The sequence below is a fragment of the Phoxinus phoxinus genome, assembly GCF_949152265.1.
Source record: "Phoxinus phoxinus genome assembly, chromosome: 16".
NCBI lineage: Eukaryota > Metazoa > Chordata > Actinopteri > Cypriniformes > Leuciscidae > Phoxinus > Phoxinus phoxinus.
The window spans coordinates 34396370-34415690 of record NC_136891.1 but is presented as its reverse complement, the minus strand read 5'-3'; the positions used below and the strand labels follow the sequence as shown (position 1 = coordinate 34415690).

At 43.9% G+C, this 19321-nt stretch overlaps 1 protein-coding gene across 1 annotated transcript in view; it reads left to right on the top strand.

The window, feature by feature from the left end:
• The window catches only part of nbas (NBAS subunit of NRZ tethering complex), a 177772-nt gene that overhangs the window by 56823 nt on the left and 101628 nt on the right, over positions 1-19321 (top strand). The window contains 6 exon segments of the mRNA XM_079584617.1: positions 627-729; positions 3038-3267; positions 5989-6101; positions 9354-9467; positions 15218-15331; positions 18342-18499. Coding sequence (XP_079440743.1) covers positions 627-729; positions 3038-3267; positions 5989-6101; positions 9354-9467; positions 15218-15331; positions 18342-18499 — 832 coding nt within the window.

The following is a 19321-nucleotide window of genomic DNA, read 5'->3' as shown; positions in this document are numbered from 1 at the left end:
GTCGGCTGTCTCACTGTCGGCTGTCTCACTGTCGGCTGTCTCACTGTCGGCTGTCTCACTGTCTGCTGTCTCACTGTCGGCTGTCTCACTGTCTGCTGTCTCACTGTCTGCTGTCTCACTGTCGGCTGTCTCACTGTCTGCTGTCTCACTGTCTGCTGTCTCACTGCCTGCTGTCTCACTGTCTGCTGTCTCACTGTCTGCTGTCTCACTGTCTGCTGTCTCACTGTCTCACTGTCTGCTGTCTCACTGTCTGCTGTCTCACTGTCGGCTGTCTCACTGTCGGCTGTCTCACTGTCTGCTGTCTCACTGTCTGCTGTCTCACTGCCTGCTGTCTCACTGTCTGCTGTCTCACTGTCTGCTGTCTCACTGTCTGCTGTCTCACTGTCTCACTGTCTGCTGTCTCACTGTCTGCTGTCTCACTGTCTGCTGTCTCACTGTCTGCTGTCTCACTGTCTGCTGTCTCACTGTCTGCTGTCTCACTGTCTCACTGTCTGCTGTCTCACTGTCGGCTGTCTCACTGTCGGCTGTCTCACTGTCTGCTGTCTCACTGTCTGCTGTCTCACTGCCTGCTGTCTCACTGTCTGCTGTCTCACTGTCTGCTGTCTCACTGTCTGCTGTCTGCTCAGAAACCCTCCTGCGAGTGAGGCCGTGTGGAGAAGTTTACTTCAGGATCTCCTGGACATGCAGCAGAAGGTGTACACCTGTCTAGAGCCAGAGACGTGCCATCAGGTAAACTTCCATCACTAATATAATCTATCACTCTCACCGCACAGCTATTGTGTGTCCTGTTCTACACGACACGCTCTGATCTGCAGTATTCGTGATGTGTGTGTGTTCCTGATCTTCCCACTCTCACACGGTTTCCAACACACTCTCTCCTTTCGTTCCCGTCTTTTGTTGCTCACCCTGGTTTTCTTCTGTGTGTGTGTGTGTGTGTGTGTGTGTGTGTGTGTGTGTGTGTGTGTGTGTGTGTGTGTGTGTGTGTGTGTGTGTGTGTGTGTGTGTGTGTGTGTGTGTGTGTGTGTGTGTGTGTGTGTGTGTGTGGTGTGTGTGTGTGTGTGTGTGTGTGTGGTGTCTCACGCTAAGCATGATTCTGATGCTGACGGTGGGCTGTGTCCGTTTGCTCGGTGTTCTCTTACGAGGCTGCGTTCCGTCACTTTGATTCCTTCATCACAATCAAGAGAACAGCTGATCCTCAATTCTGCTGCTCACCGGCGACTAGAAGGAAACACAACAACAACAGAGAGTTATCCTTCAACCCGTTCTCTTTCTGAACCGCTCCTATCCTTCAACCCGTTCTCTTTCTGAATCGTCAGTATTCCTGCACTGTACTTTTCTCCAAGCCGCCGAAAGACGAGCAGTAAAGTGAAAGTTCGGAGAGCAGAATGAAAGAACTTGAATGTAGTTTTCTGGAGCTGGCGTTGTCCCGTTCCCCCGCCGCGTCTGGGTCCGTGTGACGGAGTGCCTTGACATCTCCTCGATGGCTAAACATCTAATGAACTTACACAGACCTCAGCAACCCGCGCTACACTGCACTTCTGTGGGTGTGCATTAGGAGCGGCTCATTGGCTCGCAGACGCGCAGGGGCGGATATTTCATTTTGTGCGGAGTTGGGAGTTAACCGTGTTATGTTTATAGGTGCGCTGTGCACTGCAGATATTGGATTCTGTAATGCAGACCGATTAAAGCACTTGCAGATTATATTTCTAAAGACCAACTCCAAGGGCCACGGTTAATGACATTCTGGGTTCACACACACACACACACACACACACACACACACACACACACACTTTTTGAGGTCTTTCGACAAATGTCTTTATATTTTCCCCAGTAATGCTGCTTTATTTATCTGATTTCCATTTGGTTGTTCACTAAATTAACTACAATCCCTTGAAACATTGAAAATGACTTGATTATGATGGAATGATATGAAACTATAGATGCAGTTGTTGTTTTACTACATTTAATACAACATATTTACAAATTCAAAAGTTCATAAGTGTGTGGTTGTTAAAGTCTTGTATGCTCCCCCAGGCTGTATTTATTTATTCAAACAATTGGGTATAAACAGTAATATTGTGAAATGATATTACAATTTAAAATAACTGTTTTCTATTTTAATATATTTCTAAAGTGTAATTTATTCCTGTGATCAAAGCATCATTATTCACAAATCACTATAATATTTAATATTCTTGAGATTTGGTGCTCAAGAAACATTTCTTATTATTATCGATGTTGAAAGCGGTTGTGCTGCTTCATATTTTTATGGAAACTGAGATACATTTTCACAGAACATTTCTGAAAGAACAGCCTTTATTTGAAACTTTCCAACCCCAAGTAAATATTTTTATATCTTTTAATGGTTTTATTTTTGCTGAGATTCTGTGGTTGGAGAAGGTTTCTCTGCAGGGTTGTGGTTCGTGTAGTTATTCACTACGATTAAACATGATTAAGAGACAAGTTTAAATAATGACGACGTCCCAGAACTATATTCCAGATTTGGAGGCCTGTCATTAGTTTATTGTTGATTAAATGATTGCCACTATTCACCGATATAGAGTGCAACTGTTGGCTTCAAGTACAAATCCTATTCATTTTCTTCATTGGGAAATTGGTGGTCAATATAAAGGATTAAAAACCAGTTCCCCTATGTAGAAAATAAATGGTATTTTATAACATTCAATAAACATTATTCAAGAATGAAGTTGAGCTCTTAACAACACACAACAAATAGTGTTTAGTGGACTTTGTGGGAAGAACAGAATGAGTAATGAGAGAATTAGTTATATCTATTATTTATGAATTTGCTATGTTTTGTGTTATGTGATGTTGTAATGAGGGAACTGAACAGTGTTTTAGTTTGAAGAACCCTGACTTCTGACTCTGAAGGCATTGTGATGACCGAACACTGTTGATCTGAGAGGCTCATGAGATCGTGTTGTCACTGATATTTCTCCGGCAGTCGACTGAAGACAGGACATTGATCGCCTCCGTGATCGCTGATCTCTGTCCCTCGCTCTTGTCCGCGCAGGTGTTTGTGGAGAGTCTGCTGTGTTCGGGCCGAGAGGAGAACGTCCGTCTGGCGGGTCAGCTGATGCACTGCAGCGCCGTGTCCGAGGACACTCCGGTCAGCGTGGCGTTCCGTGGGAAAGCTCCCGGCCGCGTGTCTTATATCCGCAGCGTGGAGCTGGTTCTGGCGGCCGCCCGGGAATACTTCAACTCTTCCTCAACCCTCACTGACCCCTGCATGAACCTGGCCAGGTATGATGATCTGGTTTGTTTAGATGGTTTGTGCTACTTCAGTCTATTTGAACCAGCACAAAATGAATCTCAGCATCTTTATAACTAAGATTTTAATATTCCAGTGGTCCACAAAGTATGAGGTCAGGATCGAGTGGGAGACTTTCCTAGTTGTCAAGCCTCGTTCACTTTACACACTGAAATCCTCAATGTTTGTGATGATGTTTTTTGTGAATGATGACTCAGTTTGTTCTAATTTTAAATTTAAAAATGCAAAAACTCATTTTTATTTTGTTGAACTGTTCATTTAATATTTCTCATATAAAGCAGTGCAACTCTGTTTTTTATATATTTATATATATATATATATATAAATAGTTATTAATTATTTTATATAATATTAATAAAGGTATTATTGTATTGTATAAAAATAACTCATTTTAATTTTACAAAAATGGATCTTACAATATCGCAAAATAAATTAATAAAAGGTTACACATTTATTTTTTATTTTTTTTGTCAAATTACTTTTGGGACAAAATTACTCAGCATAGTACAGGCCTAGTTATTTTTTTGGTCTTTAATTATAGAAAAATACATAAAACTGAAAGAAAATGCTGGGAAAAAAATGCCATCAACCAACCCCCCCAATAAATAAAGTAATTAATTAAATTGAAGAAAAAAAACAGAAATGTGTACTCGTATCCAAAAGGAGACCAAGCTGTTTGATTGGACCAAGCAATCGAACCATGAGGTAAAATATCCTGAAACTACCCGTGTTTTCTCACTCCGCTGCAGTTCTGTACGGAGTTTATGATGAAAGAGGAAGAAACCCCGCAGGAGTCAAACCTGCCAACGTCAGTCTGGTGTCCTGCCGCTCTCCCGCGTCCAGCCCTTCACCGCGGCTCTCTCCCGAGTCCAGCCCGTCACCGCGGCGATTACTGGTGTAATTAGCTGCCATAATGAGAGATCGACTCCATCAGAGACAGACAGTCGCCGCTCTCGTCCGCCTGCAGCTCTGGGTTAATGTGTTTCCAGTCTCTCGTCTGCTGTTGTTGTCTTGGGCCGGAGCGCTGAGGTGACAGACTTCGGCCCAGAGCGATGGGCCGTGTTGTAAAGTGGGTCAGTAATTAGGCCGTCGTCTGTTCACGGGCCGCCACTCCGTATGCATTTACACGCGCCTCACATCACGGTCTCCTCTCACGCTCAGATGCCACGACAGACGGGACACTCAGATGGACAGTAATTATGAGCTTAATGTTTAAATTCTAGGACTTTCGCCTCGACTGAGAGAGACTGAAGGATTGAAAACAAAATGGAGGGAGAATGTGAATGTGTCAGTGAGGGACTCTGGGAGGAACCAGGGCTGGAAACTGACTGATCGACTGACTATTTCCCTATTTATTGAAATAACTGTAGTCTTCCTATTTTGGAGTCAGTAGTTTAGAAAGAAGTCCATGCGAAGACTATTCAAAGTGAAAGTTAACGGCAACATTCTGTCATAATTTACTCGCTTCGTTCCAAACCAATAGCACGTTCAGTCTTCTTCATCTTAGAAACACAAATGAAGATATGTTGATGAAACCTGAGAGATTTCCATCCCTCCATTGAAAGTCCATTCCACAACTGTGATGCTTCAAGAAGTTCATTAGTAAATTGTGCAGTTAAAAGCAGATCTTCTGAAGAGACATGGTCGCTTTATATGAAGAACAGATTTAATTTAGACTTTTATTTATATATAAACAGTGATCCAACACACATATATGGAGCACATCAAATATGGCCAACCGTACTTGCTTGACACAGACACTGTAAAATAAAGCTTTGCTAACACTTTATTTTACAGTGTCATTGTTACATATTTTACATGTAGTTACTATTAATTATGCCTAATTACATGCTAAACCAAACCCTAACCCTAAGTACATGTAGTTACTTAATATTCCTCACATAATTACAGTGTAGGAAAGACACCGTACAATAAAGTCTGACCCAAACTTCTTACATTTCTAGTCGTTACCGACTCGGCACTGACGGCCACTGGTGAGAGTTGTACACCCGGATCATGAGCCGCTGCACTATATGATGAATCTGCTGTGTACTGTATTCGTAGGAAACCGCTGCGTAAGCTCTTTAAACTATTTGAAGGGTTGTATTTTCTTCTTCTATTGGCCTGTAGTTGTACGACCCACAGTAAATCTCATGCAAAGCAGAGCTGGAGACAGTCTTCTGGGTCTGATTGCGGTGTCACTGATAATAACTAGCATGTAAAACTCACAGATTGCTGAGGAAACTACTGGACACACCGCTGCATTTGTTCATGTTGAGTTTCTCCTCGAGCTTTCAAATGGAATGATTATTTCTGCTCTGCTTTCGGCTTGGCTCAGAAGTGCACGGCTAGGTCCAGCTGTCTCGGCCAGACTATATTCTGAAAGTGACAGCAGCGCTGGCCTGGGATCTGTGCTTTTATTTGTGTGTTGGTCTGTCCCTGTTGTGCTATGAAGCACATTTATAGCAGCACAGATGTGAAGCAGACGGCCTCTGCAAGCCTCTGATAACAGAATGAAAGCCAGTCTCAGTCTGGAACTAAGAAATAAGAAGAATCAAAACTCTTTTGAAGGAATGGCTTCTACTTTTTTCTGATTCGCTTTAAAGAAACGGTTCAATCATTTTTTTTCAGAAGTTTTGGGTGAACTATCCCTTAAGTATTATATGTAGTGTAATGATTGGTGTGTCCAACAGGTCGTGTCTGCTGTTGATCACGGATTGTCCTTCTCTCGTCCAAGAGGAGTTGGATCTCATCAGCGCCCTCTCTCGCCTGGAGCAGTTCCGTGTCAAAGTTCTTCCCGCGCAAGGTAACGCAGCGCTGACCCGTTACTCCTGTTCTCCTTCCATGTCCTGCAGGAGATTGCTCTCAGGCCGACTATCGACCGCTGGATAAAATGCCCCTGATGTTCCTGTGTGTTTATTGCTCTGTTTGCTTTTCCAGTTTGATGTGAGGAAAACAATCTCAAAAATAAATGGTCGAAATATAGCAGAATATATCTATTTTTCACACTAGTGATGATATTTGAAATGCACTAAAGTTGAAAGATTTCTGGTCAGTAAGATCAATTTTCTTCCAAATCAGCCTATCATATCATAATCTGAAGGATCATGTGACGCTGAAGACTGGAGTAACGTCTGTTGAAAATCCAGCGTTGCCATCACAGGAATAAATAGTTATTTTAAATTGTAATATTATTTCACTCTCTTACTGTTTTTACTGTGTTTTTAATCAAATAAATGCAGCCTTTGTGAGCATAAAATACTTCTTTTAAAAAACATAATTTTTTTACTGATCCCAAAGGTTAGAACAGTAGTGTTTATGTCTTACTATATTTATATACTTATTATTAAATAAATGATGATTTATTTATGCACTAAAATGGCTTAAAACTAAAATGGCTTTTTCCCTGTTATTTTGACCAAACAGCCATTGTTGTCCTGCCGATTTAAAATCTTTATTGCCTTCATGTTTTTCTACACTTTTTTTTATTAGATTAGCATAAGGGGGAGTGATATTTAATAATTTTAGTTTATGCACTAAAATAAGAATTTATAGCAATTAACAGCAATTTATAAAAACGGACAGTTCCGGTCCTGCATTTCTAATTTGGTTGAGCCGTGTTCGGAGCTGGTGCAAATCATTCTATTATTCTCCATTATTCTCTATTATTCTCTATTATTATTCTAACTTACTCCTGCGAGCGCATCACATAAGTTTTACTGCCGCCCTTAAAATAAATACTTTTATGGACTAACCGTTTTATAAAAGCAATGAGCCCCGTTATGTCACGGTTTACAGTCAAGAATGCCGCAACATTTTTGAGCAATGAAGCATAAAGTGTTGTATAATCCAGCACTAGTCAAACCTCACCATTTTCCCTTCATTCTTCCATATCGTTCATGCTAACAAAACTGAAAAGTTGTGTATTAAAGATCTGTTCCAGTCGGAAATTATTTAATATTATATATTGTTGGTTTATATCCACAAAATGAACATATTTGGCCGTTGCATCACGACTTTTGGAAAGTTATCCATTAGTTTGTGCGTCCAGCTGTCTTTACACAAGAACATGTCCGGTATGGACGCCGCTTAATTCGTCAAGACCTGCGATATAACTACAGTCTGTCATCCAGAGCTTTTCTTCATTCATTTTCAGTTTTCTTCCAGATACTCAAGGTTACAAAAGTTGTTAATGTTCTGCAGATCTAAAGCAGACCGTCATCTAATGTTAATCTGCTGTGTCCAGTGAAGCGCATTTGTGAGATGGTAGAGACAAATTCAAAGTATCATTGATAATACAACACAAGTGAAGTAAAAGTACGGGTGTTTCTGAAAGGTGAAGGCCGCTTTATCCCCATGTGTGCTTCTCCCGGTGTCTTTTGAAGAACTCTTTTATCTCGCCGAGGCAAGGCTATGAGCAGCTCGACTCTGCTTCCTAAACTTACAAAGGAAGTCTGAATACATTAAGTGGAAACTCTCCTTGAGCTCATCCGCCCTCCTGACCCGCGTGACCCGCGGCGGCCTGTGCGCGGCTAGCAGAAGTTCTACATCCAGCAGCGAGCGATAGCCTGCCTCAAAGCTTGACTTGCACCTTCATTTATCTGCTTATTTCCCTTCTTCTCCATTTAAATGAGCTCTTTTCTGAAAGATATATGTAGGATAAAGAAGCAAAAGCTGGACTGTATTCCATAAGAACCACGTTTAAGCGAACAAAGCCTGTTGTTGTGCACACGCGGATGCGCGGCTGTGGAAGCAGGGTAATGTGTTTGGCAGCGCTGCTGATGCTGGCGGGACCCCAGTGGTGAGTCCTCTAAAGATGGAGCTGTCGGCCCCCCGCAGGCCGGACACTCGTGGCCCCCCGCCTTGCAGACCAGCGTGACCCCAGCACAGTCCACTTCCAGCTCAATATTTTAAGCTGTGCTCAGTCAGACAGCAGAGACCTGCTTTGTGTCCATCCAATTACCACACATCACAACTACTTGCTTGTTATGACAGGAAGTGTGGCGAGTGCGTGCGCTGAATTCTGTGGCCTTTGTTTTTTTCTAAACCTTTTTTAGTTAAGATCTAACCAAATACTATCTGATGGATACTGCACAGTACATACTGTATACTGTTTATTAAAAACAAATCATAGTGTGTGTAGCAGTGTGAATGAAAGACCATGGGAATGGAAAGTCAATTCAAGCGAGTTGCATTATGGTATGGGGAGAGTGGGGTAAGCTGTGCCACTTTTGACCTACTCTGTCCTCTGTGCAACGAGAAATTAGATTTATAGGTGTCTGCCATCGACTGAAATTAGGGGAAAGTATCCATCTCTCAATAAAAGAAAAGAAAAGTGGTCCAGAAATACAATTTGCCTCATAATAAAGATTTACAATTCAAGTAAAAAATATGAAGATAAATGAGAACAACAAAGAAAACTGTACCATAGCCATTTACAATATTTAATTCGTTTTTCTAACATGTTTTCATGCAACTATTTTATTCAATATTTCAACAATCTTTCAACATTTTTGGATATGATAAAATGATAATATTTCCTGCATTTGTACAGTAGGCAAAAGCTCACTGTTATTTGAGCCACATCTTAGCATGCAGTGTCTCGCACACTTCATTTTGTTGGGAAAAATTGTTTAATTTAATAATTAATGGCTGATCATTAAAGTATATGGTTAACATTTTTAGCATTAAACGGCATATCAGTTTTTGATGTGTGATCCTGCACAGGCGATGTGTGTAAATACATGATCATGTGACAAATAATGCACAGATACTCTACAGAGATTACTAAGCACATTCTCTTAGTGTAGAGAAATCTAGTCAAACCAATGCTAACGTTAAATCTGATGATTTAAAGTGAAGAATCTCCAACTATCAATGTGCTTTTGTGTAGATGTATGGTGATGTGGCACTTGTATGAAACCGTGACTGTATTCTGCACATTTTGTCTATTGTAGGCGGTGTGTGTGTAGTACTGCATAGGCTCCTGGATCTCTGCTAGGTCTTAACTTTGGTCTTTGTTTTGTCCCGCTCTCTCATTTCCTCTTTCTCTCTGCAGTGCGTCAGCGGACAGATCGTCTATCACTGATAAAGGAGTGCATCTCTCAGTGCCCTACTGCGTACAGACAGTCCACTCTCCTGCTCAGCGTGGCCAGACTGCTGCGGGTCGCAGGTAAACCCACTGATAACTTCCCTCAGCGTCAGGCTAACGGCCCACTTATGTATGTCCGTTTGCAGAAAACGCTTGAACTGAAGTATTTCCAGCTACGCAGATTCATCACCACAGCAGAGACCAGAGAAATTACCCATCAGTTCTTGCCCATCACTTCAGCTAACGCTTTCTTTTAGTTGTTAGTCAATGCAATCCCCAAAAGTTATAAATATTTTGATGTCATTCCAACATGACATGACAGTCGTACACTTCATGACTATTTCTCATGATTGAACGGCGCTAATCTGCAGGCTTTAGCGAGCGGTGTAATCTGCATCTGCTGAATCAGCGGCGTCCTGACTACAGGTGAACGCGCATGAGTGAGGGCTTGAATGAGTAAGTAGGCATTTCTCTGAAGAAGGCTTCGCTCAGGGGTTGGAGATGAATATTGCAGCGGACGGCCCAGGAAGATGCACATCAGAGATGTGACTTCACGAATCAACAATCAGTTTGTTCCATGAATCAGCATGAATTCAAGCGAAGTGATTGTATAAGATTAGTCTTGTTAGCTTTCTCTCTCTCTCTCTTTGTATTCTTTATGAAGCAAATCCATTGTGCATTGTTGTAAGGCTGATGTGTAGATTGAAAATATGTCCAATTGAACACGGCCCCATGTGTTCAGCGCGCTGTTGTCCGCTGCAGATAATTGGTCTGTGCTGTTTTGTCCCACATTTGGGATGTTTCATACTCGGTGCGGAATCAAAGACCGTGGGGTGATGTTGCTGCTGTTCCAGTACGACCTAAAAATTCAGTCACACTGACAGGAAAAATGCAACCCTGGTATAAATCAGACATTTTTTTTACAAATAGGTACAAAATGGGTCCTGGAGCTTTTAAAAACTTCAACAGTCATTTAATTTCTTTTTCAACAAATAGTCAGTGATAGTAGTCACTCCTTTACGTCAGTTAAAGGTTAACCTTCAAAAATATTGATCATCAACCTTCATAAAAAAATAAAAAATTCTGTTGTCCAAATGCGTTACTGATACATTAATATTAAAATAAATATATATATATATAAATATACATTGTTTTTCATGCGCTTTAATGAACCCTAAACAATCATTGCACATGCACCTCTAGAACAGTCCTGACACTTAACAGTTTTCAGGCTGCAGATTATTAAGATCACAGTTCCAATAACTTGGGAGACTAAGGAAACCTTTCTACTCTGGAAAACACCAGGAGAAAGATACCCAGGTCCCTGATCATTACCCTGGTACACATGCCATAGTCCTGCTGCAGGAGGCATGAGGATTGCAGAGGAGCCAGAGCAATAAACTGCAATGTGTGTAATGCAAGACGCCTATGCCAGTCCTACAGGGAGACCGGAGGACAGCTTATCATCCCTTCAGCGCCAAAACATGTGTAACCATGTCCACAGTAACCATTGCAAGTGCCTTGGCCCAAAATCAGCAGTTTAATAGGTAATACATGCAGTACATTTGATGTTTAATCCTTGCTACTTTTAATGATAGCACGATAGCTTTATTTTATGCTAGTCTTCATCAAAAATGTCATCAAAAACAATGCAATTGGCACCTCTAAAATAAAATAAAAAGTCAAGGGACAGCAGAGTTGTCTTAGTGAGTTCGTTAGTGGAGCGTCCAGCCCAAAGTTACTCTGTGAGTGTCAGTTGTCTTCTCCTCAGGTGTGTGTGTCGGTTGTCTGTGTGTGTCGGTTGTCTCCTCCTCAGGTGTGTGTGTCGGTTGTCTCCTCCTCAGGTGTGTGTGTCGGTTGTCTGTGTGTGTCGGTTGTCTTCTCAGGTGTGTGTGTCAGTTGTCTCCTCCTCAGGTGTGTGTGTCAGTTGTCTCCTCCTCAGGTGTGTGTGTCGGTTGTCTCCTCCTCAGGTGTGAGTGTCAGTTGTCTCCTCAGGAGTGTGTGTCAGTTGTCTCCTCAGGAGTGTGTGTCAGTTGTCTCCTCCTCAGGTGTGTGTGTCAGTTGTCTCCTCCTCAGGTGTGTGTGTCAGTTGTCTCCTCCTCAGGTGTGTGTCGGTTGTCTCCTCAGGTGTGTGTGTCGGTTGTCTCCTCCTCAGGTGTGTGTGTCAGTTGTCTCCTCAGGTGTGTGTGTCAGTTGTCTCCTCCTCAGGTGTGTGTGTCAGTTGTCTCCTCCTCAGGTGTGTGTCGGTTGTCTCCTCAGGTGTGTGTGTCGGTTGTCTCCTCCTCAGGTGTGTGTGTCGGTTGTCTCCTCCTCAGGTGTGTGTGTCGGTTGTCTCCTCCTCAGGTGTGTGTGTCAGTTGTCTCCTCCTCAGGTGTGTGTGTCAGTTGTCTCCTCCTCAGGTGTGAGTGTCAGTTGTCTCCTCAGGAGTGTGTGTCAGTTGTCTCCTCAGGAGTGTGTGTCAGTTGTCTCCTCCTCAGGTGTGTGTGTCAGTTGTCTCCTCCTCAGGTGTGTGTGTCAGTTGTCTCCTCCTCAGGTGTGTGTCGGTTGTCTCCTCAGGTGTGTGTGTCGGTTGTCTCCTCCTCAGGTGTGTGTGTCAGTTGTCTCCTCAGGTGTGTGTGTCGGTTGTCTCCTCCTCAGGTGTGTGTGTCAGTTGTCTCCTCCTCAGGTGTGTGTGTCGGTTGTCTCCTCCTCAGGTGTGTGTCGGTTGTCTCCTCAGGTGTGTGTGTCGGTTGTCTCCTCCTCAGGAGTGTGTGTCAGTTGTCTCCTCAGGTGTGTGTGTCGGTTGTCTCCTCCTCAGGTGTGAGTGTCGGTTGTCTCCTCAGGTGTGAGTGTCGGTTGTCTTCTCCTCAGGTGTGTGTGTCAGTTGTCTCCTCCTCAGGTGTGAGTGTCAGTTGTCTCCTCCTCAGGTGTGTGTGTCAGTTGTCTCCTCAGGAGTGTGTGTCAGTTGTCTCCTCAGGAGTGTGTGTCAGTTGTCTCCTCAGGAGTGTGTGTCAGTTGTCTCCTCCTCAGGTGTGTGTGTCAGTTGTCTCCTCCTCAGGTGTGTGTGTCAGTTGTCTCCTCCTCAGGTGTGTGTCGGTTGTCTCCTCAGGTGTGTGTGTCGGTTGTCTTCTCCTCAGGTGTGTGTGTCGGTTGTCTCCTCCTCAGGTGTGTGTGTCGGTTGTCTCCTCCTCAGGTGTGAGTGTCAGTTGTCTCCTCAGGTGTGTGTCAGTTGTCTCCTCAGGTGTGTGTGTCAGTTGTCTTCTCCTCAGGTGAGCGTGTGTGTGTGTCAGTTGTCTCCTCCTCAGGTGTGTGTGTCAGTTGTCTCTTCCTCAGGTGTGTGTGTCGGTTGTCTCCTCCTCAGGTGTGAGTGTCGGTTGTCTCCTCAGGTGTGAGTGTCGGTTGTCTTCTCCTCAGGAGTGTGTGTCAGTTGTCTCCTCAGGTGTGTGTGTCGGTTGTCTCCTCCTCAGGTGTGTGTGTCAGTTGTCTCCTCAGGTGTGTGTGTCAGTTGTCTCCTCCTCAGGTGTGTGTGTCAGTTGTCTCCTCCTCAGGTGTGTGTCGGTTGTCTCCTCAGGTGTGTGTGTCGGTTGTCTCCTCCTCAGGTGTGTGTGTCGGTTGTCTCCTCCTCAGGTGTGTGTGTCGGTTGTCTCCTCCTCAGGTGTGTGTGTCAGTTGTCTCCTCCTCAGGTGTGTGTGTCGGTTGTCTCCTCCTCAGGTGTGAGTGTCAGTTGTCTCCTCAGGAGTGTGTGTCAGTTGTCTCCTCAGGAGTGTGTGTCAGTTGTCTCCTCCTCAGGTGTGTGTGTCAGTTGTCTCCTCCTCAGGTGTGTGTGTCAGTTGTCTCCTCCTCAGGTGTGTGTCGGTTGTCTCCTCAGGTGTGTGTGTCGGTTGTCTCCTCCTCAGGTGTGTGTGTCAGTTGTCTCCTCAGGTGTGTGTGTCGGTTGTCTCCTCCTCAGGTGTGTGTGTCAGTTGTCTCCTCCTCAGGTGTGTGTGTCGGTTGTCTCCTCCTCAGGTGTGTGTCGGTTGTCTCCTCAGGTGTGTGTGTCGGTTGTCTCCTCCTCAGGAGTGTGTGTCAGTTGTCTCCTCAGGTGTGTGTGTCGGTTGTCTCCTCCTCAGGTGTGAGTGTCGGTTGTCTCCTCAGGTGTGAGTGTCGGTTGTCTTCTCCTCAGGTGTGTGTGTCAGTTGTCTCCTCCTCAGGTGTGAGTGTCAGTTGTCTCCTCCTCAGGTGTGTGTGTCAGTTGTCTCCTCAGGAGTGTGTGTCAGTTGTCTCCTCAGGAGTGTGTGTCAGTTGTCTCCTCCTCAGGTGTGTGTGTCAGTTGTCTCCTCCTCAGGTGTGTGTGTCAGTTGTCTCCTCCTCAGGTGTGTGTCGGTTGTCTCCTCAGGTGTGTGTGTCGGTTGTCTTCTCCTCAGGTGTGTGTGTCGGTTGTCTCCTCCTCAGGTGTGTGTGTCGGTTGTCTCCTCCTCAGGTGTGAGTGTCAGTTGTCTCCTCAGGTGTGTGTGTCAGTTGTCTTCTCCTCAGGTGAGCGTGTGTGTGTGTCAGTTGTCTCCTCCTCAGGTGTGTGTGTCGGTTGTCTCCTCCTCAGGTGTGTGTGTCGGTTGTCTCCTCCTCAGGTGTGAGTGTCAGTTGTCTCCTCAGGTGTGTGTCAGTTGTCTCCTCAGGTGTGTGTGTCAGTTGTCTTCTCCTCAGGTGAGCGTGTGTGTGTGTCAGTTGTCTCCTCCTCAGGTGTGTGTGTCGGTTGTCTCCTCCTCAGGTGTGTGTGTCGGTTGTCTCCTCCTCAGGTGTGTGTGTCAGTTGTCTCCTCAGGTGTGTGTCAGTTGTCTCCTCAGGTGTGTGTGTCAGTTGTCTTCTCCTCAGGTGAGCGTGTGTGTGTGTCAGTTGTCTCTTCCTCAGGTGTGTGTGTCGGTTGTCTCCTCCTCAGGTGTGAGTGTCGGTTGTCTCCTCAGGTGTGAGTGTCGGTTGTCTTCTCCTCAGGAGTGTGTGTCAGTTGTCTCCTCAGGTGTGTGTGTCGGTTGTCTTCTCCTCAGGTGAGCGTTCGGTGTGTGTGTTCGCTGCAGGGGTAATTGAGGTGAACCCAGAGCTGTGACTCTTCTGAGTGTAGACCGATCAGTATGCAGGATGTCAGAAGCTCTTCTTGCCATGTATAGTGGCATTGATTAGCTCTCTATGAAGTGACGGGTGTTTGATGTGTTCACCTTGGCTTACCCTCCACTGATGCCGTAGGGCTGTGTTGTTTGTGCGCGTGTGTCCGCACACCTGCGCCTCTGCTGGCATGAGAGAAAGGTGCAATGAGGATAAACCGGCAGCAATAAATGCTCCTGATATATCAAGACTCACATATAAATCAGTTTGGATATGACTGAAATATGGCATCGACCCTTTCGATTTTACTGGCGAATAATCATATCCATGCAATCGCAGGCGCTCACACACACATGCACACACTCTCTCCGGCCTCCGCTCGCATTATTGCCTGTCTGGCTTTGATGCTCGACACACACTTTAATGAAAAAGACAACCCCTATCACTGTTTTCATCAGGCTTCTTGCTCTTCTTTATTTTCTTATTTTGGACTGAGATCAGAGTGTGTGAGAGGACATTCTCTGAGACGTGATTGTGATATTTGTACAACATCCAGACATTTCTAAGAAAAACCTCTGAAAGAAAAATTAATTTATCGCATTTCAGGCTGAACACTTGAGAGGCGTCTCTTATGGGAAGCTTGAGAGTGAGTGAGCGAGTTCTTTAGTTCATCTAAGCTGAAATCTAATGTGCTGCTGCTGATGATGATGCTAATAACCGCCAGATATGATATCGCATGTAACATGTCATGTTCTGGAATCTCATGGTTGTGTGATTAGGTGAGGACGAGGCCAGGAGGAAGGGTCAGGTGCTCACGCTGCTGGCAGAACAGGCTCTGCACGGTCAGGATTTCAAGGCCTCCTACATCCACTGCCAGGATCTGATGTCTGCAGGTGAGCCGGCGCAGCTCCACTCCATCTCACTTCACTTTATACTGTGTTCATCCAAATCAGAAATGCACTGCAGATTTTCAGGGATCAAACTTTTTTTCTTTAAAATCTTTTTAAAAAATCATGCAAGGATGATTTTTTTTTTTTTTTTTTTACATTTTTTACATCGAGGCCTATTCGACCCACTTCACCTCCCGTTCGCCATAGTTCTTGCTTAATAACTGTAACACTCTTCTGGTCAGATACAACATATTTTAATACCATGGAAATTCATTATCCATATGATATCATTATCTATTTTTATGTGCAAATGATATTTGTTGATGTTTACCCCGATAGATTTATATCTGATTGCATTTCCACCAAAATAGCTTATATAATATATTTAGTGTTAATATTGAAATAATTTTCGCATTATTAAAAAATCTGGCAATTTCAGGGAAGTTTAAAAGTATGGTCTGCAGATTTAGAAAAGTCATTGGAATTGACGAAAGCTTAAAGCTGCAGTCCGGCACTTTTTTGGGTTTAAAAATATCAAAAAAGACATTTTTGGAAAAAAACGTAACCAGCCAGTGTTCAAAACGATCTGCTTGCCTTACCTCGATTCAAAACGGTAAGCTTGTAATAATGATTTTAATTCCAGTGGTACTGGTGGATTTCCACGGGAATTTCGAGCATGTCTTTGCGTCATTACGTCACTTCTGTACACATAGAGAATGAGTCCCCGGCTAGCGTGTGTGGATGATGGAGGTGGAGATTTAGCTTAGCACTTGGTATGGCGGATCCCGAAAGTTTAAAGCCACAATCACCAGTGACAACTGGAGATTCACCAGTTGTAAAACACAAAGACTTCGGACTTCAGAGTGGCTACAGAAAAAATATATTTTTCACGTTTTGACGTGATATAAGCAATCGTTAGATTTAATCAGCATGATATAGCTACTGCAATGCTTCCCCCACCCCCCGAATTTGGTCAGAACAAAAGTGAATGTTACTTACTTGTTCAGATGACATTTACCGATGAAAATTCTAACGTTGACACTTTCAAAAAGTATACTCTGAGATTGCTGATGACAGTAACGTTACAGTATCCACAGCGACGCGACAGCCTCAATACATTGTGTTCATCCGCGCTGTTTCATGCCGATTTACTACCCACGCACAGTTAATAATTCCGCGAATAACTGCAATTGCAGATTTCTAACAGAGAAGGCGACAAAGAGGAAAAACGACGGACTGCAGCTTTAAAAAACATGAAAAATAACAAATTTTTTGAAAATATTTGCTGGTTTGGTTAGAAGTTGCTCTTTAAAATGACTTCAAGCTTTTAATGTAGTCCGTATGTGGTGTTTTTAATATGCTTTAAGACAAACCATGTACAAATTCATGAGTCAACACCATTGTTGAGTATTTTCTCGAGTGCCCATCAACGATTGAATCTCTGAGCTGGTGTGAGTGAGTGGAGGCGGGGCTAATTTGCATATTAATTGAATTGCATTCAATTGAGCAACATTCAAGCTATTTTAAGGCATGAATACATATTTTTCGAGGGAAAAACATTTAAATTTGTAATTTTGGTGATCAAAGATGAGTTTTAAGGGATACAATGATTGACTACAGGGGGACTTTATTATCCACGAACCTTGAAAAAGACGTGGAGATCAGTTTTTCATGATGTTTCATGCAAGGGTGTTTTACTGCATCAGAATCTGCTGTGTTCATAAGTGAGGTTTGAGCAGCACAATGTTTTGAGTGTGATCAGCAGGACCATCGTTATCATTCTGGGCAGATTCATGTCTTGTCAGCGCTCAAAGGTGTGTGTGTGTGTGTGGGGCTGTTCAGTCAATGTGCCATCAGATATTGGAAAGAGACTGGTGTTGCGTGTGTGTGTGTGTGTGTGTGTGTGTGCGCTTCAGGCTGGGGTAGATTAATGCAGGCTTGAGAACAGAAGATGTGCTAATCTCTGATTGCTATCGGCGGCAGTCTCACAGCCTCGCTAACATCAGTGTGGAAAACGGGTTAGCTTCTCTCCGGCTTCACGGTGTAATTATTCAGTCACATGGAGAATGAGGAAGAGTGCTAGAGATTGAAAAGATTTACTGAATACATGAGGCAATAAGAGACATGGATGGAAAAACAAGAATATAAAACTGCTGCAGATTCTTGAAACCGTGCTAACTCGAAGCGCAGAGCCACAGTCGTGAGGCTGAAGCAGGGGATTGTGGGGTTTGTGGTTTTTTTTGTTGCTGGGCAGATGTTGTATAAAGTATATGAAGACTTCAGATGCAAAAGCCTCGAAGTGCCTTCTGAAATGTTCTTCTAAAATGAGCATTTTGATCAAGCTCGTATATTTAAGGTCAGTAATCTCACTTTAATGGCAAATAATAGGTAATTTTCATTGCCATTAAAGTGAAATAACTGAACATAAACATACAAGCTTGATAAAAATGCTCATTTTAGAAGAACATTTCAGAAGGCACTTCGAGAAGTCTTCATATGTCTGTCTGTCTATTTCTACATTTATGTCTACATCCACTGTATTTATCCATCTATCATCTAATCAACTATCTATTATTTTTAAACTTTCAATTAAGGTTTTGTCAAGCCAACATTTATGACCGACTTTAAATTTCTTTAGTTGAAAATTACTTGTTTAGCAGATATGTTTATTCTGTTTTGAGTCTTCGGACTTAAATTCAAATTCAAATGGAAATGAAATATTACTGAATTGAATCAGAATTTAAAAGGCCGTCTGGAAAACATTGGTTCTCTCTCTCTCTCTCTCTCTCTCTCTCTCTCTCTCTCTCTCTCTCTCTCTCTCTCTCTCTCTCTCTCTCTCTCTCTCTCTCTCTCGCTCTCTCGCTCTCTCGCTCTCTCGCTCTCTCGCTCTCTCGCTCTCTCGCTCTCTCGCTCTCTCTCTCGCTCTCTCTCTCTCTGTCCGTCAGCATCCCTGTACAGTATACGCCTGTGCTGTGCATAACTCTCTCGCTGTGTCGTTCGCTCCTCGCTCTAGGCTATAGCGACGGCTGGGATGTGTGTGCCCAGCTGGGGCAGTGTGAGACGTACTCGCAGCTCTCGGCCCGTCAGGAGCTCATGGCGTTCTCTCTCACACACTGTCCTCCCAGCAGAATCCAGACCCTGCTAGCGGCCTCCAGTTCCCTTCAGACCCAGGTGCCCTTCTGTTCACTCACTGTGTTTACACATGTATGCAGAGAGAGAGATGCTTGCTAGTGTCCTTGTATTACATCACATATTTCCAGTTGTCAATAACCAGTAATGAATTTCTGATACTTCAAGTAGAAACCTAACTCCTGCCCTCCACTGCATCAGACATTTGCCAAGTTTCCTGCTTTTTTCTTCCATAGTGTTTGTCTATATTCATATGTTGTGTTGGACGCACTAGACATGGGCCGACTCTGGACTTAAGATGGAGCTTTTAAGTTTTAGAAATCGCCCCCGGCACACATACTATTAACCTCTCTCTCTCTCTCTCTCTCTCTCTCTCTCTCTCGCTCTCTCGCTCTCTCGCTCTCTCGCTCTCTCGCTCTCTCGCTCTCTCTCTCTCTCTCTCTCTCTCTCTCTCTCTCTCTCTCTCTCTCTCTCTCTCTCTCTCTCTCTCTCTCTCTCTCTCTCTCTCTCTCTCTCTCTCTCTCTCTCTCGCTCTCTCTCGCTCTCTCTCTCGCTCTCTCTCTCGCTCTCGCTCTCGCTCTCGCTCTCGCTCTCGCTTTCTCGCTCTCGCTCTCTCTCTCTCTCTCTCTCTCTCTCTCTCTCTCTCTCTCTCTCTCTCTCTCTCTCTCTCTCTCGCTCTCTCGCTATCTCGCTCTCTCTCTCGCTCTCTCTCTCTCGGTGTGTTGACTGCTTTGGTGTCAGGCTGCTTTCAGGAAAGTCTTAAAGTAGATTTATATATACCAAGATAGACGCCACATTGAAACACTCAAAAGAAAATGTATTGAGGAATGGAATAGTAATTTAAATAAGTTTTACTGCGGTGTC